This window comes from Oncorhynchus mykiss, chromosome 19, assembly GCF_013265735.2.
Source record: "Oncorhynchus mykiss isolate Arlee chromosome 19, USDA_OmykA_1.1, whole genome shotgun sequence".
Lineage (NCBI taxonomy): Eukaryota > Metazoa > Chordata > Actinopteri > Salmoniformes > Salmonidae > Oncorhynchus > Oncorhynchus mykiss.
This window is the reverse complement of record NC_048583.1, coordinates 60498754-60518077: the sequence shown is the minus strand read 5'-3', so window position 1 is coordinate 60518077 and position 19324 is coordinate 60498754. Positions and strand designations below refer to the sequence as shown.

The window sequence follows — 19324 nt, the reverse complement described above, 5'->3', positions numbered from 1 at the left end:
ATGCTCTCTGCGCTTTTAACGGACCTCTGAGACTATCACAGTGCAGGTGCATTTATACGGAGACTTGATTACACACAGGTGGATTGTATTTATCATCATTAGTCATTTAGGTCAACATTGGATCATTCAGAGATCCTCACTGAACTTCTGGAGAGAGTGCTGCACTGAAAGTAAAGGGGCTGAATAATTTTGCACGCCCAATTTTTCAGTTTTTGATTTGTTAGAAAAGTTTGAAATATCCAATAAATGTCGTTCCACTTCATGATTGTGTCCCACTTGTTGTTGATTCTTCACAAAAAAATACAGTTTTATATCTTTATGTTTGAAGCCTGAAATGTGGCAAAAGGTCGCAAAGTTCAAGGGGGCCGAATACTTTCGCAAGGCACTGTATATATACACACATTAATGCAGCTGGTACTGACTTACTTTTGATTTTGACACCTCCCCTTTGCAATATATATATATTGACCATGTGTTATAGAACAGCAACTCATTCAAGGGTTTTATTTTATTTTTACTATTTTCTACATTGTAGAATAATTAGTGAAGACATCAAATCTATGAAATAACACATATGGAATCATGTAGTAACCAAAAAATTGTTAATCAAAATATGTTTGTCATGTATTGTCATGTTGTGTCTTGTTTCTGTCCTTTCCCTTCACCCTGTCTCCCTCTGCTGGTCGTTATTAGGTTACCTTTTCTCCCCCTCTTTCCCCCAGCTGTTCCTTGTCTCCTCCTAACTACCTCGTCACCCCTTTTCCCACCTGTTCCCTTTTTCCCTCTGATTAGTCCTCTATATCTCTCTCTGTTTTTGTTTCTGTCTTTGTCGGATTCTTGTTTGTGTTATTCATGCCTGAACCAGACTATCGTCATGTTTGCTGCAACCTTGTCCTGTCCTGTCGGAATCTGCCGGTCCATCTGAGCCTACGTTTGTTTTGTTATTAAAGAAGCTCTGTTTACGTTAATTCGCTTTTGGGTCCTCATTCACGCACCTAACAGAAGAATCCGACCAAGAATGGACCCAGCGACTTCGGATCCTCTCCACTCAGCCGTCGAGATCCAGGGAGCGATGCTAGGCAGACACGAGCAGGAATTGTCTGCTGCTCGACATGCCGTTGAGACCCTGGCCACCCAAGTCTCCAACCTCACAGAACAGGTTCACCATCTCCGCCTCGATCCACCGGCCACTTCCAGGGCTTTCGAATCTCCGGAGCCCAGAATCAATAACCCGCCGTGTTACTCTGGGGAGCCCACTGAATGCCGCTCGTTCCTCACCCAGTGTGATATTGTGTTTTCTCTCCAGCCCAACACTTACTCCAGGAGCACTGCTCGTGTCGCCTACGTCATATCTCTCCTTACTGGACGGGCTCGTGAGTGGGGCACGGCAATCTGGGAGGCAAGGGCTGAGTGTACTAACCAGTATCAGGACTTTAAGGAGGAGATGATACGGGTTTTTGATCGATCTGTTTTTGGGGAGGAGGCTTCCAGGGTCCTGTCTTCCCTATGTCAAGGTAATCGATCCATAACAGACTACTCTATTGAGTTTCGCACTCTTGCTGCCTCCAGTGGCTGGAACGAGCCGGCTTTGTTCGCTCGTTTTCTGGAGGGTCTCCGCGCAGAGGTAAAGGATGAGATTCTCTCCCGGGAGGTTCCTTCCAGCGTGGATTCCTTGATTGAACTCGCTATTCGCATTGAGCGACGGGTTGATCTTCGTCACCGAGCTCGTGGAAAGGAGCTCGCGTTCTCCGTTGCCCCCCTCTCCGCATCACTACCATCTTCCTCTGCCGGCTCGGGTGCTGAGCCTATGCAGCTGGGAGGTATCCGCATCTCGACTAAGGAGAGGGAACGGAGAATCACCAACCGCCTCTGTCTCTATTGCGGTTCTGCTGGTCATTTTGTCACTTCATGTCCAGTAAAAGCCAGAGCTCATCAGTAAGCGGAGGGCTACTGGTGAGCGCTACTACTCCTGTCTCTCCTTCAAGATCCTGCACTACCTTGTCGGTCCATCTACGCTGGACCGGTTCGTCAGCTTCCTGCAGTGCCTTAATAGACTCTGGGGCGGAGGGCTGTTTTATGGACGAGACCTGGGCTCGGGAACATGACATTCCTCTCAGACAGTTAAGGGAGTCCACGGCCTTGTTCGCCTTGGATGGTAGTCCTCTCCCCAGGATTCAGCGTGAGACGCTACCTTTAACCCTCACTGTTTCTGGTAATCATAGCGAAACCATTTCTTTTTTAATTTTTCGTTCACCTTTTACACCTGTTGTTTTGGGCCATCCCTGGCTAGTTTGTCATAATCCTTCTATTAATTGGTCTAGTAATTCTATCCTCTCCTGGAACGTCTCTTGTCATGTGAAATGTTTAATGTCTGCTATCCCTCCTGTTTCCTCTATCTCTTCTTCACAGGAGGAGCCTGGTGATTTGACAGGGGTGCCGGAGGAATATCACGATCTGCGCACGGTGTTCAGTCGGTCCAGGGCCACCTCTCTTCCTCCACACCGGTCGTATGATTGTAGTATTGATCTCCTTCCGGGAACCACTCCCCCCCGGGGTAGACTATACTCTCTGTCGGCTCCCGAACGTAAGGCTCTCGAAGATTATTTGTCTGTAGCTCTTGCCGCCGGTACCATAGTCCCCTCCTCCTCTCCCGCCGGAGCGGGGTTTTTTTTTGTTAAGAAGGACGGGTCCCTGCGCCCCTGCATAGATTATCGAGGGCTGAATGACATAACAGTGAAGAATCGTTATCCGCTTCCTCTTATGTCTTCAGCCTTTGAGATCCTGCAGGGAGCCAGGTTTTTCACTAAGTTGGACCTTCGTAACGCTTACCATCTCGTGCGCATCAGGGAGGGGGACGAGTGGAAGACGGCGTTTAACACTCCGTTAGGGCACTTTGAATACCGGGTTCTTCCTTTCGGCCTCGCTAACGCTCCAGCTGTCTTTCAGGCATTAGTCAATGATGTCCTGAGAGACATGCTGAACATCTTTGTTTTCGTTTACCTTGACGATATCCTGATTTTTTCACCGTCACTCCAGATTCATGTTCAGCACGTTCGACGTGTCCTCCAGCGCCTTTTAGAGAATTGTCTTTTTGTGAAGGCTGAGAAGTGCACTTTTCATGCCTCCTCCGTCACATTTCTCGGTTCTGTTATTTCCGCTGAAGGCATTAAGATGGATCCCGCTAAGGTCCAAGCTGTCATTGATTGGCCCGTCCCTAAGTCACGCGTCGAGCTGCAGCGCTTTCTCGGCTTCGCGAACTTCTATCGTCGTTTCATCCGTAATTTCGGTCAGGTGGCAGCTCCTCTCACAGCTCTTACTTCTGTCAAGACGTGCTTTAAGTGGTCCGTTTCCGCCCAGGGAGCTTTTGATCTCCTCAAGAATCGTTTTACATCCGCACCTATCCTTGTTACACCTGACGTCTCTAGACAGTTCGTTGTCGAGGTTGACGCGTCAGAGGTGGGCGTGGGAGCCATTCTTTCTCAGCGCTCCCTCTCTGACGACAAGGTCCACCCTTGCGCGTATTTTTCTCATCGCCTGTCGCCGTCGGAACGTAACTATGATGTGGGAAACCGCGAACTGCTCGCCATCCGCTTAGCCCTAGGCGAATGGCGACAGTGGTTGGAGGGGGCGACCGTTCCTTTTGTCGTTTGGACCGACCATAGGAACCTTGAGTACATCCGTTCTGCCAAACGACTTAATGCGCGTCAGGCGCGCTGGGCGCTGTTTTTCGCTCGTTTCGAGTTCGTGATTTCTTATCGTCCGGGCTCTAAGAACACCAAGCCTGATGCTTTATCTCGTCTCTTCAGTTCTTCAGTAGCCTCCACTGACCCCGAGGGGATTCTCCCTGAGGGGCGTGTTGTCGGGTTGACTGTCTGGGGAATTGAGAGGCAGGTAAAGCAAGCACTCACTCACACTCCGTCGCCGCGCGCTTGTCCTAGGAACCTTCTTTTCGTTCCCGTTCCTACTCGTCTGGCCGTTCTTCAGTGGGCTCACTCTGCCAAGTTAGCCGGCCACCCTGGCGTTCGGGGTACGCTTGCTTCCATTCGCCAGCGTTTTTGGTGGCCCACCCGGGAGCATGACACGCGTCGTTTCGTGGCTGCTTGTTCGGTCTGCGCGCAGACTAAGTCCGGTAACTCTCCTCCTGCCGGCCGTCTCAGGCCGCTTCCCATTCCCTCTCGACCGTGGTCTCACATCGCCTTAGATTTTGTCACCGGACTGCCTTCGTCAGTGGGGAAGACTGTTATTCTTACGGTTGTCGACAGGTTCTCTAAGGCGGCTCATTTTATTCCCCTTGCTAAGCTTCCTTCTGCTAAAGAGACGGCACAAATCATCATCGAGAATGTTTTCAGAATTCATGGCCTTCCGTCAGACGTCGTTTCGGACAGAGGTCCGCAATTCACGTCTCAATTTTGGAGGGAGTTTTGCCGTTTGATTGGGGCTTCCGTCAGTCTCTCTTCCGGCTTTCACCCCCAGTCTAACGGTCAAGCAGAACGGGCCAATCAGACTATTGGTCGCATCTTACGCAGTCTTTCTTTTCGCAACCCTGCGTCTTGGTCAGAACAGCTCCCCTGGGCAGAATACGCCCACAACTCGCTTCCTTCGTCTGCGACCGGGCTATCTCCTTTTCAGAGTAGCCTCGGGTACCAGCCTCCGCTGTTCTCATCTCAGTTCGCCGAGTCCAGCGTCCCCTCCGCTCAGGCTTTTGTCCAACGTTGCGAGCGCACCTGGAAGAGGGTCAGGTCTGCACTTTGCCGTTATAGGGCGCAGACTGTGAGGGCTGCTAATAAGCGTAGAACTAAGAGTCCTAGATATTGTCGCGGTCAGAGAGTTTGGCTCTCCACTCAGAACCTTCCCCTTAAGACCGCTTCTCGCAAGTTGACCCCGCGGTTCATTGGTCCGTTCCGTATTTCTCAGATCATTAATCCTGTCGCAGTTCGACTTCTTCTTCCGCGATATCTTCGTCGCGTCCACCCGGTCTTCCATGTCTCCTGTGTCAAGCCCGTTCTTCGCGCCCCCGCTCGTCTTCCCCCCCCCCCCCCCCCATCCTTGTCGAGGGCGCACCCATCTACAGGGTCCGTAGGATTTTGGACATGCGTCCTCGGGGCCGTGGTCATCAGTACCTAGTAGATTGGGAGGGGTACGGTCCTGAGGAGAGGAGTTGGGTTCCCTCTCGGGACGTGCTGGACCGTGCGCTGATCGATGATTTCCTCCGTTGCCGCCAGGTTTCCTCCTCGAGTGCGCCAGGAGGCGCTCGGTGAGTGGGGGGGTACTGTCATGTATTGTCATGTTGTGTCTTGTTTCTGTCCTTTCCCTTCACCCTGTCTCCCTCTGCTGGTCGTTATTAGGTTACCTTTTCTCCCCCTCTTTCCCCCAGCTGTTCCTTGTCTCCTCCTAACTACCTCGTCACACCTTTTCCCACCTGTTCCCTTTTTCCCTCTGATTAGTCCTCTATATCTCTCTCTGTTTTTGTTTCTGTCTTTGTCGGATTCTTGTTTGTGTTATTCATGCCTGAACCAGACTATCGTCATGTTTGCTGCAACCTTGTCCTGTCCTGTCGGAATCTGCAGGTCCATCTGAGCCTACGTTTGTTTTGTTATTAAAGAAGCTCTGTTTACGTTAATTCGCTTTTGGGTCCTCATTCACGCACCTAACAATGTTGTTATATTTGAGATTCTTCAAAGTAGCCACCCTTTGCCTTGATGACAGCTTTGCACACTCTTGGCATTCTCTCAACCAGCTTCATGAGGTAGTCACCTGGAATGCATTTCAATTAACAGTTGTGCCTTCTTAAGTTAATTTGTGGAATTCCTTTCCTCCTTAATGCTTCCGATCCAATCAGTTGTGTTGTGACAAGGTAGGGGTTGTATACAGAAGATAGCCCTATCTGGTAAAATACCAAATCCATCTTATGGCAAGAACAGCTCAAATAAGCAAAGAGAAACGACAGTTCATCATTACTTTAAGACATAAAAGGTCAGTCAATGTAGAATATTTCAAGAACTTTGAACATTTCTTCAAGTGCAGTCGTTAAAACCATCAAGTGCTGTGATGAAACTGGCTCCCATGAGGACCGCCACAGGAAAGGAAGACCCAGTTACCTCTGCTGCAGAGGATGAGTTCATTAGAGTTACCTCTGCTGCAGAGGATGAGTTCATTAGAGTTACATCTGCTGCAGAGGATGAGTTCATTAGAGTTACATCTGCTGCAGAGGATGAGTTCATTAGAGTTACCAGACTCAGAAATTGCAGCCCAAATAAATGCTTCAGAGAGTTCAAGTGACAGACACACCTCAACATCAACTATTCAGAGGAGACTGTGTGAATCAGGCCTTCATGGTCGAATTGTTGCACAGAAACCACTACTAAAGGACACCAATAATAAGAAGAGACTTGCTTAGGCCAAGAAACACGAGCAATGGTCAGTAGACCAGTGGAAATTTGTCCTTTGGTCTGGAGTCCAAATTGGAGATTTTTGGTTCCAACCGCCCTGTCTTTGTGAGACGCGATGTGTGTGAACGGACGATCTTTGCGTGTGTATTTCTCACCGTGAAGCATGGAGGAGGTGGAGGTCATCAAGGCAAAGGGTGGCTATTTGAAGAATAAAATATAAAATATATTTAGATTTGTTTAACACTTTTTTTTATTTATTATTACATGATTCCATGTGTTATTTCATAGTTTTGATGTCTTCACTATTAATATACAATGTAGAAAATAATACAAATGAAGAAAAACCCTTGAATGGGTAGGTGTTCTAAAACTTTTGACTGATTGTGTGTGTGTGTGTATGTGTGTGTATATATATATATATATATGTATGTGTGTATATACAGTGCCTTGCGAAAGTATTCGGCCCCCTTGAACTTTGCGACCTTTTGCCACATTTCAGGCTTCAAACATAAAGATATAAAACTGTATTTTTTTGTGAAGAATCAACAACAAGTGGGACACAATCATGAAGTGGAACGACATTTATTGGATATTTCAAACTTTTTTAACAAATCAAAAACTGAAAAATTGGACGTGCAAAATTATTCAGCCCTTTTACTTTCAGTGCAGCAAACTCTCTCCAGAAGTTCAGTGAGGATCTCTGAATGATCCAATGTTGACCTAAATGACTAATGATGATAAATACAATCCACCTGTGTGTAATCAAGTCTCTGTATAAATGCACCTGCACTGTGATAGTCTCAGAGGTCCGTTAAAAGCGCAGATAGCATCATGAAGAACAAGGAACACACCAGGCAGGTCCGAGATACTGTTTAAAGCCGGATTTGGATACAAAAATATTTCCCAAGCTTTAAACATCCCAAGGAGCACTGGCAAAGCGATAATATTGAAATGGAAGGAGTATCAGACCACTGCAAATCTACCAAGACCTGGCCGTCCCTCTAAACTTTCAGCTCATACAAGGAGAAGACTGATCAGAGATGCAGCCAAGAGGCCCATGATCACTCTGGATGAACTGCAGAGATCTACAGCTGAGGTGGGAGACTCTGTCCATAGGACAAAAATCAGTCGTATATTGCACAAATCTGGCCTTTGTGGAAGAGTGGCAAGAAGAAAGCCATTTCTTAAAGATATCCATAAAAAGTGTCGTTTAAAGTTTGCCACAAGCCACCTGGGAGACACACCAAACATGTGGAAGAAGGTGCTCTGGTCAGATGAAACCAAAATTGAACTTTTTGGCAACAATGTAAAACGTTATGTTTGGCGTAAAAGCAACACAGCTCATCACCCTGAACACACCATCCCCACTGTCAAACATGGTGGTGGCAGCGTCATGGTTTGGGCCTGCTTTTCTTCAGCAGGGACAGGGAAGATGGTTAAAATTGATGGGAAGATGGATGGAGCCAAATACAGGACCATTCTGGAAGAAAACCTGATGGAGTCTGCAAAAGACCTGAGACTGGGACGGAGATTTGTCTTCCAACAAGACAATGATCCAAAACATAAAGCAAAATCTACAATGGAATGGTTCAAAAATAAACATATCCAGGTGTTAGAATGGCCAAGTCAAAGTCCAGACCTGAATCCAATCGAGAATCTGTGGAAAGAACTGAAAACTGCTGTTCACAAATGCTCTCCATCCAACCTCACTGAGCTCGAGCTGTTTTGCAAGGAGGAATGGGAAAAAATGTCAGTCTCTCGATGTGCAAAACTGATAGACATACCCCAAGCGACTTACAGCTGTAATCGCAGCAAAAGGTGGCGCTACAAAGTATTAACTTAAGGGGGCTGAATAATTTTACACGCCCAATTTTTTCGTTTTTGATTTGTTAAAAAAGTTTGAAATATCCAATAAATGTTGTTCCACTTCATGATTGTGTCCCACTGGTTGTTGATTCTTCACAAAACAATACAGTTTTATATCTTTATGTTTGAAGCCTGAAATGTGGCAAAAGGTCGCAAAGTTCAAGGGGGCCGAATACTTTCGCAAGGCACTGTATATGTATGTGTGTGTGTGTATATATATATATATATATATATATGTATGTGTGTGTGTGTGTGTGTGTATATATATATATATATATATGTGTATGTGTGTGTGTGTATTGACCATGTGTTGATAAGTGATGTATGGATGTGATACAGTGGGGCTCCAAAACTACTGGCACCACTGACTGGCAATGCACAAACAATACTTAAAAAAAATACACAATATAATTATAGAGAGAAACTCAGAATACCAACATGTGAGAAATACTGTACTTTATTAATGTTTCAATGGAACCCAACAAAATAATTTATTGATTTAATTAATAATCAATGTCCTCCAATTCAAGGTTTCACAATTAATGGCCCCCTTACAGATTAAATTAAATAACATCTACCAACATTAAACCAGGATCTAAATTCCACTTTTTTTTTAAGTGTATCTAAGTCTTAAGGAACTATATTGAGCCATGACATCACTTCCTTTTTCACTAGGGTATAAAAATGAGTTAACACCCCTGCAATATCCCTTTGTCATCCAACAACATGAAGAAAACAAAAGAACTGGCAGTTCAAGAGAGACCGATGGTCGTAGACCTTCATAAATCTGTTAATGGCAACAAGACGATTGAATTTACCCCTGTATTTGTATTTATCACAGAGACCCATTTAGTTACTCTTCCTGGGGTCCAGCAAAATGTAGGCAGTTTATACTTTAAAAACACTGAGTACTGTCAGGGCAATCAGTAAACCATGCTAAAGATATGGAACAGTTGAAAACCTCATGGGTAGAGGACGCATATTCATTTAGCCCCCCAGGAGAGGGAGGAGGATGGTGAGAGAAGCAACAAAATCCCCAAGAATCACTGTGAAATAATTGCAGGCCTTGGTGGCGTCTTGGGGTCACCAGGTTTCAAAAAAGCATCATCAGACTCCACCTCCACAACCACAGGCTCTTTGGAAGGGTTGCCAGAAGAAAGCACCACCAGACTCCACCTCCACAACCACAGGCTCTTTGGAAGGGTTGCCAGAAGAAAGTCCCATCAGACTCCACCTCCACAACCACAGGCTCTTTGGAAGGGTTGCCAGAAGAAAGTCCCATCAGACTCCACCTCCACAACCACAGGCTCTTTGGAAGGGTTGCCAGAAGAAAGCACCATCAGACTCCACCTCCACAACCACAGGCTCTTTGGAAGGGTTGCCAGAAGAAAGCACCATCAGACTCCACCTCCACAACCACAGGCTCTTTGGTAGGGTTGCCAGAAGAAAAAGCCCTTTCTGACCCCAAGACACAGAACCAAGCGCTTGGAGTTTACCAAACGTCATTTAAATTATGACTGGAAGAAGGTGCTCTGGTCAGAGGAGACCAAAATGGAATGTTTTGGTCAGATACAGCATCTGCATGTTTGGCGTCGAAACAGAGATGCATACAAGGAGAGGAACCTCATACCCACGGTGAAATATGGTGGTGGGTCAGTGATGTTTTGGGGCTGTTTTAATTCCAGAGGTCCAGGGGCACTGGTTAAGATTGATGGCATAATGAATTCTACCAAGTATCAGTCGATTTTTGTGCTGAAAATCTGGTTGCCTCTGCCAGAAGGCTGGGACTTGGCCGTAGGTGGACTTTCCAACAAGACAATGACCCAAAACATACCTCAAGATCCACACAGAAATGGTTCTGTGACAACAAAATCAATGTTCTGCCATGTCAGTGGCCGGACCTCAATCCAATGGAAAACCTGTGGGCTGAGTGGAAGAGGGGCAGTTGATAAGCACAAACCCAAGAATGTGAAGGATCTTGAAAGGATCTGCATAGAGGAATGGTCCAAAATCCCTCCAGATGTGTTCCTTAACCTTGTAAAACATTACAGGAAAAGACTCCATGCTGTTGTCCTTACCAGAGGTGGTTGCACTAAGTACTAAAAGAGGAGTGCCAATAATTATGAAACCTTGATTTTGGTCAAATGTATTTTGTATTAAATAATTGTATGCTTTTGGTGGGTTCCATTGAAACTTTAATAAAATACAGTATTTCTCACGTGTTGGTATTCTGAGTTTATCTCTATAATAATATTGTTTATATTTTTTTAAAGGTTTGTTTGTGCGTTGCCAGTCATGGGAGACAGTCATTTTGGAGCCCAATGTATCTGTTTCGATTCCCCAGTCGAAGGCTTTGCGTAAGATGATTCAACAGACGTTCCAGAGGTACTCGTGTCTGAAGGAAGAGGAGTGTGTTGTGAAATTCTTTACCACGCTGGCAGACTGCTATGACTACATACAGGAGAGTTTCACCTGTCAGTTAGTGGTGAGTCACACACGCACGCACACACACGCACACACACACACACACACTGCGCACGCACACACACACACACTACACACACACACACACACACTACAGACACACACACACACACACACACTACACACACACTACACACTACACACACACACACACACACACTACACACACACACACTACACACACACACATACACACACACACACACACACTACACACCCTGAATCCTATTCTCCACTCAAGCCCTTGTCCCCCCTGTCTCTCTCTCCAGCAAGGCTGGAGTCTGACGGTGGACCTGGTCATTGGCCCCGAGGGGATCCGCCAGCGTGCAGATAAAAACTCTGTGGTGAGTTGTAGTTGGCCAAACAACATATCTGCCCCATCCATAGACCTATACACTCTGTGGTAAGTTGTAGTTGGCCAAACAACAAATTTGCCCCATCCATAGACCTATACACTCTGTGGTGAGTTGTAGTTGGCCAACATATCTGCCCCATCCATAGACCTATACACTCTGTGGTGAGTTGTAGTTGGCCAACATATCTTCCCCATCCATAGACCTATACACTCTGTGGTGAGTTGTAGTTGGCCAAACAACATATCTGCCCCATCCATAGACCTATACACTCTGTGGTGAGTTGTAGTAGGCCAAACAACATATCTGCCCCATCCATAGACCTATACACTATGCAATGAGTTGTAGTTGGCCAACATATCTGCCCCATCCATAGACCTATACACTCTGTGGTGAGTTGTAGTTGGCCAAACAACATATCTGCCCCATCCATAGACCTATACACTATGCAATGAGTTGTAGTTGGCCAACATATCTGCCCCATCCATAGACCTATACACTCTGTGGTGAGTTGTAGTTGGCCAATATATCTGCCCCATCCATAGACCTATACACTCTGTGGTGAGTTGTAGTTGGCCAACATATCTGCCCCATCCATAGACCTATACACTCTGTGGTGAGTTGTAGTTGGCCAAACAACATATCTGCCCCATCCATAGACCTATACACTCTGTGGTGAGTTGTAGTTGGCCAACATATCTGCCCCATCCATAGACCTATACACTCTTTGGTGAGTTGTAGTTGGCCAACATATCTGCCCAATCCATAGACCTATACACTCTGTGGTGAGTTGTAGTTGGCCAACATATCTGCCCCATCCATAGACCTATACACTCTGTGGTGAGTTGTAGTTGGCCAACATATCTGCCCCATCCATAGACCTATACACTCTGTGGTGAGTTGTAGTTGGCCAAACAACATATCTGCCCCATCCAAAGACCTATACACTCTGTGGTGAGTTGTAGTTGGCCAACATATCTGCCCCATCCATAGACCTATACACTCTGTGGTGAGTTGTAGTTGGCCAACATATCTGCCCCATCCATAGACCTATACACTCTGTGGTGAGTTGTAGTTGGCCAACATATCTGCCCCATCCATAGACCTATACACTCTGTGGTGAGTTGTAGTTGGCCAACATATCTGCCCCATCCATAGACCTATACACTCTGTGGTGAGTTGTAGTTGGCCAACATATCTGCCCCATCCATAGACCTATACACTCTGTGGTGAGTTGTAGTTGGCCAACATATCTGCCCCATCCATAGACCTATACACTCTGTGGTGAGTTGTAGTTGGCCAACATATCTGCCCCATCCATAGACCTATACACTCTGTGGTGAGTTGTAGTTGGCCAACAAATTTGCCCCATCCATAGACCTATACACTCTGTGGTGAGTTGTAGTTGGCCAACATATCTGCCCCATCCATAGACCTATACACTCTGTGGTGAGTTGTAGTTGGCCAACATATCTTCCCCATCCATAGACCTATACACTCTGTGGTGAGTTGTAGTTGGCCAAACAACATATCTGCCCCATCCATAGACCTATACACTCTGTGGTGAGTTGTAGTAGGCCAAACAACATATCTGCCCCATCCATAGACCTATACACTATGCAATGAGTTGTAGTTGGCCAACATATCTGCCCCATCCATAGACCTATACACTCTGTGGTGAGTTGTAGTTGGCCAAACAACATATCTGCCCCATCCATAGACCTATACACTATGCAATGAGTTGTAGTTGGCCAACATATCTGCCCCATCCATAGACCTATACACTCTGTGGTGAGTTGTAGTTGGCCAATATATCTGCCCCATCCATAGACCTATACACTCTGTGGTGAGTTGTAGTTGGCCAACATATCTGCCCCATCCATAGACCTATACACTCTGTGGTGAGTTGTAGTTGGCCAAACAACATATCTGCCCCATCCATAGACCTATACACTCTGTGGTGAGTTGTAGTTGGCCAACATATCTGCCCCATCCATAGACCTATACACTCTTTGGTGAGTTGTAGTTGGCCAACATATCTGCCCAATCCATAGACCTATACACTCTGTGGTGAGTTGTAGTTGGCCAACATATCTGCCCCATCCATAGACCTATACACTCTGTGGTGAGTTGTAGTTGGCCAACATATCTGCCCCATCCATAGACCTATACACTCTGTGGTGAGTTGTAGTTGGCCAAACAACATATCTGCCCCATCCAAAGACCTATACACTCTGTGGTGAGTTGTAGTTGGCCAACATATCTGCCCCATCCATAGACCTATACACTCTGTGGTGAGTTGTAGTTGGCCAACATATCTGCCCCATCCATAGACCTATACACTCTGTGGTGAGTTGTAGTTGGCCAACATATCTGCCCCATCCATAGACCTATACACTCTGTGGTGAGTTGTAGTTGGCCAACATATCTGCCCCATCCATAGACCTATACACTCTGTGGTGAGTTGTAGTTGGCCAACATATCTGCCCCATCCATAGACCTATACACTCTGTGGTGAGTTGTAGTTGGCCAACATATCTGCCCCATCCATAGACCTATACACTCTGTGGTGAGTTGTAGTTGGCCAACATATCTGCCCCATCCATAGACCTATACACTCTGTGGTGAGTTGTAGTTGGCCAAACAACATATCTGCCCCATCCATAGACCTATACACTCTGTGGTGAGTTGTAGTTGGCCAACATATCTGCCCCATCCATAGACCTATACACTCTGTGGTGAGTTGTAGTTGGCCAACATATCTGCCCCATCCATAGACCTATACACTCTGTGGTGAGTTGTAGTTGGCCAACATATCTGCCCCATCCATAGACCTATACACTCTGTGGTGAGTTGTAGTTGGCCAAACAACATATCTGCCCCATCCATAGACCTATACACTCTGTGGTGAGTTGTAGTTGGCCAACATATCTGCCCCATCCATAGACCTATACACTCTGTGGTGAGTTGTAGTTGGCCAACATATCTGCCCCATCCATAGACCTATACACTCTGTGGTGAGTTGTAGTTGGCCAACATATCTGCCCCATCCATAGACCTATACACTCTGTGGTGAGTTGTAGTTGGCCAACATATCTGCCCCATCCATAGACCTATACACTCTGTGGTGAGTTGTAGTTGGCCAACATATCTGCCCCATCCATAGACCTATACACTCTGTGGTGAGTTGTAGTTGGCCAAACAACATATCTGCCCCATCCATAGACCTATACACTCTGTGGTGAGTTGTAGTTGGCCAACATATCTGCCCCATCCATAGACCTATACACTCTGTGGTGAGTTGTAGTTGGCCAACATATCTGCCCCATCCATAGACCTATACACTCTGTGGTGAGTTGTAGTAGGCCAAACAACATATCTGCCCCATCCATAGACCTATACACTCTGTGGTGAGTTGTAGTTGGCCAACATATCTGCCCCATCCATAGACCTATACACTCTGTGGTGAGTTGTAGTTGGCCAAACAACATATCTGCCCCATCCATAGACCTATACACTCTGTGGTGAGTTGTAGTTGGCCAACATATCTGCCCCATCCATAGACCTATACACTCTGTGGTGAGTTGTAGTTGGCCAACATATCTGCCCCATCCATAGACCTATACACTCTGTGGTGAGTTGTAGTAGGCCAAACAACATATCTGCCCCATCCATAGACCTATACACTCTGTGGTGAGTTGTAGTTGGCCAACATATCTGCCCCATCCATAGACCTATACACTCTGTGGTGAGTTGTAGTTGGCCAAACAACATATCTGCCCCATCCATAGACCTATACACTCTGTGGTGAGTTGTAGTTGGCCAACATATCTGCCCCATCCATAGACCTATACACTCTGTGGTGAGTTGTAGTTGGCCAACATATCTGCCCCATCCATAGACCTATACACTCTTAGAAGAAGAAACAAAAAGGTGCTATCTAGAAACTGAAACATTTCTTCAGCAGTCCCCATAGGAGAACCCTTTTTTGGTTTCAGATAGAACCCTTTTGGTTTCAGGTAGAACTCCCTTTTGGGTTCCATGTAGAACCCTTTCCACAGAGAGTTCTACATGGAAACCAAAAGGGTTCTACCTGGAACCAAAAAAGGGTTCACCGTTGGGGACTGCTGAAGAACCCTTTTGCAATGTCCCATCCTGCCCATAACCACACACAACATTCACACTCAACTCTTGGTAGTTGTTACTCTTATCATTCAGACAGTACTAACCTCTTGGTAGTTGTTACTCTTATCATTCAGACAGTACTAAACTCTTGGTAGTTGTTACTCTTATCATTCAGACAGTACTAACCTCTTGGTAGTTGTTACTCTTATCATTCAGACAGTACTAAACTCTTGGTAGTTGTTACTCTTATCATTCAGACAGTACTAAACTCTTGGTAGTTGTTACTCTTATCATTCAGACAGTACTAAACTCTTGGTAGTTGTTACTCTTATCATTCAGACAGTACTAACCTCTTGGTAGTTGTTACTCTTATCATTCAGACAGTACTAAACTCTTGGTAGTTGTTACTCTTATCATTCAGACAGTACTAACCTCTTGGTAGTTGTTACTCTTATCATTCAGACAGTACTAAACTCTTGGTAGTTGTTACTCTTATCATTCAGACAGTACTAAACTCTTGGTAGTTGTTACTCTTATCATTCAGACAGTACTAAACTCTTGGTAGTTGTTACTCTTATCATTCAGACAGTACTAAACTCTTGGTAGTTGTTACTCTTATCATTCAGACAGTACTAACCTCTTGGTAGTTGTTACTCTTATCATTCAGACAGTACTAACCTCTTGGTAGTTGTTACTCTTATCATTCAGACAGTACTAAACTCTTGGTAGTTGTTACTCTTATCATTCAGACAGTACTAAACTCTTGGTAGTTGTTACTCTTATCATTCAGACAGTACTAAACTCTTGGTAGTTGTTACTCTTATCATTCAGACAGTACTAAACTCTTGGTAGTTGTTACTCTTATCATTCAGACAGTACTAAACTCTTGGTAGTTGTTACTCTTATCATTCAGACAGTACTAACCTCTTGGTAGTTGTTACTCTTATCATTCAGACAGTACTAACCTCTTGGTAGTTGTTACTCTTATCATTCAGACAGTACTAACCTCTTGGTAGTTGTTACTCTTGTCATTCAGACAGTACTAAACTCTTGGTAATTGTTACTCTTGTCATTCAGACAGTACTAAACTCTTGGTAGTTGTTACTCTTATCATTCAGACAGTACTAAACTCTTGGTAGTTGTTACTCTTATCATTCAGACAGTACTAAACTCTTGGTAGTTGTTACTCTTATCATTCAGACAGTACTAAACTCTTGGTAGTTGTTACTCTTATCATTCTTCACATTTCCGAGAATCAGACCATTCAGGGTCAAACCACAATTATCCTGCACTCAAACCAAACACAATGAACGGTTCAAAGTAAATGTATATGTGTGTGTCCCTGTCCCTTTCTCTCTCTGTCCCTGTCTCTCTCTGTCCCTGTTTCTGTCCCTGTCCCTGTCTCTCTCTGTCCCTGTCTCTCTCTGTCCCTGTTTCTGTCCCTGTCCCTGTCTCTCTCTGTCCCTGTCTCTCTCTGTCCCTGTTTCTGTCTCTGTCCCTGTCTCTCTCTGTCCCTGTCTCTCTCTGTCCCTGTTTCTGTCTCTGTCCCTGTCTCTCTCTGTCCCTGTCTCTCTCTGTCCCTGTTTCTGTCCCTGTCCCTGTCTCTCTCTGTCCCTGTCTCTCTCTGTCCCTGTTTCTGTCTCTGTCCCTGTCTCTCTCTGTCCCTGTCTCTCTCTGTCCCTGTTTCTGTCCCTGTCTCTCTCTGTCCCTGTCTCTCTCTGTCCCTGTCTCTCTCTGTCCCTGTCTCTCTCTGTCCCTGTCTCTCTCTGTCCCTGTTTCTGTCTCTGTCCCTGTCTCTCTCTGTCCCTGTCTCTCTCTGTCCCTGTTTCTGTCTCTGTCCCTGTCTCTCTCTGTCCCTGTCTCTCTCTGTCCCTGTCTCTCTCTGTCCCTGTTTCTGTCCCTGTCCCTGTCTCTCTCTGTCCCTGTCTCTCTCTGTCCCTGTCTCTCTCTGTCCCTGTCACTCTCTGTCCCTGTTTCTGTCCCTGTCCCTGTCTCTCTCTGTCCCTGTCTCGCTCTGTCCCTGTCTCTCTCTGTCCCTGTTTCTGTCTCTGTCCCTGTCTCTCTCTGTCCCTGTTTCTGTCCCTGTCCCTGTCTCTCTCTGTCCCTGTCTCTCTCTGTCCCTATTTCTGTCTCTGTCCCTGTCTCTCTCTGTCCCTGTCTCTCTCTGTCCCTGTTTCTGTCCCTGTCCCTGTCTCTCTCTGTCCCTGTCTCTCTCTGTCCCTGTTTCTGTCTCTGTCCCTGTCTCTATCTGTCCCTGTCTCTCTCTGTCCCTGTTTCTGTCCCTGTCCCTGTCTCTCTCTGTCCCTGTCTCTCTCTGTCACTTTCTGTCCCTGTTTCTGTCCCTGTCTCTGTCCCTGTCTCTCTCTGTCCATGTCTCTCCCTGTCCCTGTTGCTCTGTCCCTGTTTATGTCCCTGTTTCTGTCCCTGTCTCTGTCCCTGTTGCTCTCTGTCCCTGTTTCTGTCCCTGTCTCTGTCTCTGTCCTTGTCCCTCTCTGTCCTGTCTCTCTCTGTCCCTGTCCCTGTCTCTGTCCCTGTCTCTCTCTCGGTCCCTGTCTCTCTCTCTGTCCCTGTCTCTCTCTCTGTCCCTGTCTCTCTCTCTGTCCCTGTCCCTGTCTCTCTCTGTCTCTGTTCCTGTCCCTGTCTCTCTCTCTGTCCCTGTCTCTCTCTGTCTCTGTTCCTGTCCCTGTCTCTCTCTCTGTCCCTGTCTCTCTCTCTGTCCCTGTCTCTCTCTGTCTCTGTTCCTGTCCCTGTCTCTCTCTCTCTCTGTCCCTGTCCCTATCTCTCTGTCACTTTCTGTCCCTCTCTGTCCTGTCCCTGTATCTCTCTGTCCCTGTCTCTCTCTGTCCTTGTCTCTCTCTGTCCTGTCTCTCTCTGTCCCTGTCCCTGTCTCTGTCCCTGTCTCTCTCTGTCCCTGTCTCTCTCTGTCCCTGTCTCTCTCTGTCCCTGTCTCTCTCTGTCTCTGTCCCTGTCTCTCTCTGTCCCTGTCTCTGTCCCTGTCTCTCTCTCTCTGTCTTTGTCTCTCTCTCTCTCTCTGTGTGTGTGTGTATGTGTGTGTGTGTGTGTGTGTGTGTGTGTGTGTGTGTGTGTGTGTGTGTGTGTGTGTGTGTGTGTGTGTATGTGTGTGTGTGTGTGTATGTGTGTAGCCTGTCTGCTTGGCCAGTTTCTCTCAGGTCCGCAGTATCAGATGCTCTCAGCAGAACGATGGCCAAGCGCTGCTAACAGTTGACATACAGGGAGCCAAGCAGGTAAACACACACACACATACATACACACACACACACACACACACACACACGCACAACCACACTAACCTGTGCCCTCCACAGCCTCTGTCGGTGACCACGGCCTGTCTTGCTACAGCTGAAAACATGGCGGACCTGATAGACGGCTACTGTCGACTGGGAACCTCCTCTGATACCTCCCTCATCATCACAACTAACAAAGGTACCACACACACACACACACACAGAGACACACACAGACACACACACACATACACACAGACACACAGAGAAACAGGGACAGACTCACACACACACACACACACACACACACACACACATACACACACACAGAGACAAAGACAGACAGAGAGAGACCGAGACACACACACACACACACACACAGAGACACACACCTCCCTCATCATCAGAACTAACAAAGGTACCACTAACATTTGCCTAGAATCAGGCTTACATAATGGAAGCAGTCTGTTAGCAATGTTAGCATCTCTAACTAAATATTTAAAGTCATGTCTGATATGATTCAACCCACAGAGAGAGACTCCAGTTTCGCCCTGCCTGCTATCCCTACAGGGTGAGATCACTGTCTGTTCTTTCTGTCTCTGTCTCTGTCTCTGTCTCTGTCTCTGTCTCTGTCTCTCTCTCTCTCTCTCTCTCTCTCTCTCTCTCTCTCTCTCTCAATTCAATTCAATTCAATTAAATTCAATTCAATTCAATTCAATTTCAATTTCAATTCAATTTCAATTCAAGGGGCTTTATTGGCATGGGAAACATGTGTTTACATTGCCAAAGCAAGTGAGGTAGATAATACACAAAAGTGAAATAAACAATTAAAATGAACAGTAAACATTACACATACAGAAGT

At 46.2% G+C, this 19324-nt stretch overlaps 1 protein-coding gene across 2 annotated transcripts in view; it reads left to right on the top strand.

Annotated features, from left to right (window-relative positions):
* The window catches only part of ptk2ba (protein tyrosine kinase 2 beta, a), a 56315-nt gene that overhangs the window by 16197 nt on the left and 20794 nt on the right, over positions 1–19324 (top strand). For both annotated transcript variants that reach the window (XM_036955219.1, XM_036955218.1), the window contains exons 8-12: positions 10600–10740; positions 11009–11083; positions 18361–18462; positions 18544–18661; positions 18994–19033. In XM_036955219.1, the coding sequence (XP_036811114.1) occupies positions 10600–10740; positions 11009–11083; positions 18361–18462; positions 18544–18661; positions 18994–19033 (476 nt within the window). The remainder of the gene's footprint in view (positions 1–10599; positions 10741–11008; positions 11084–18360; positions 18463–18543; positions 18662–18993; positions 19034–19324) is intronic.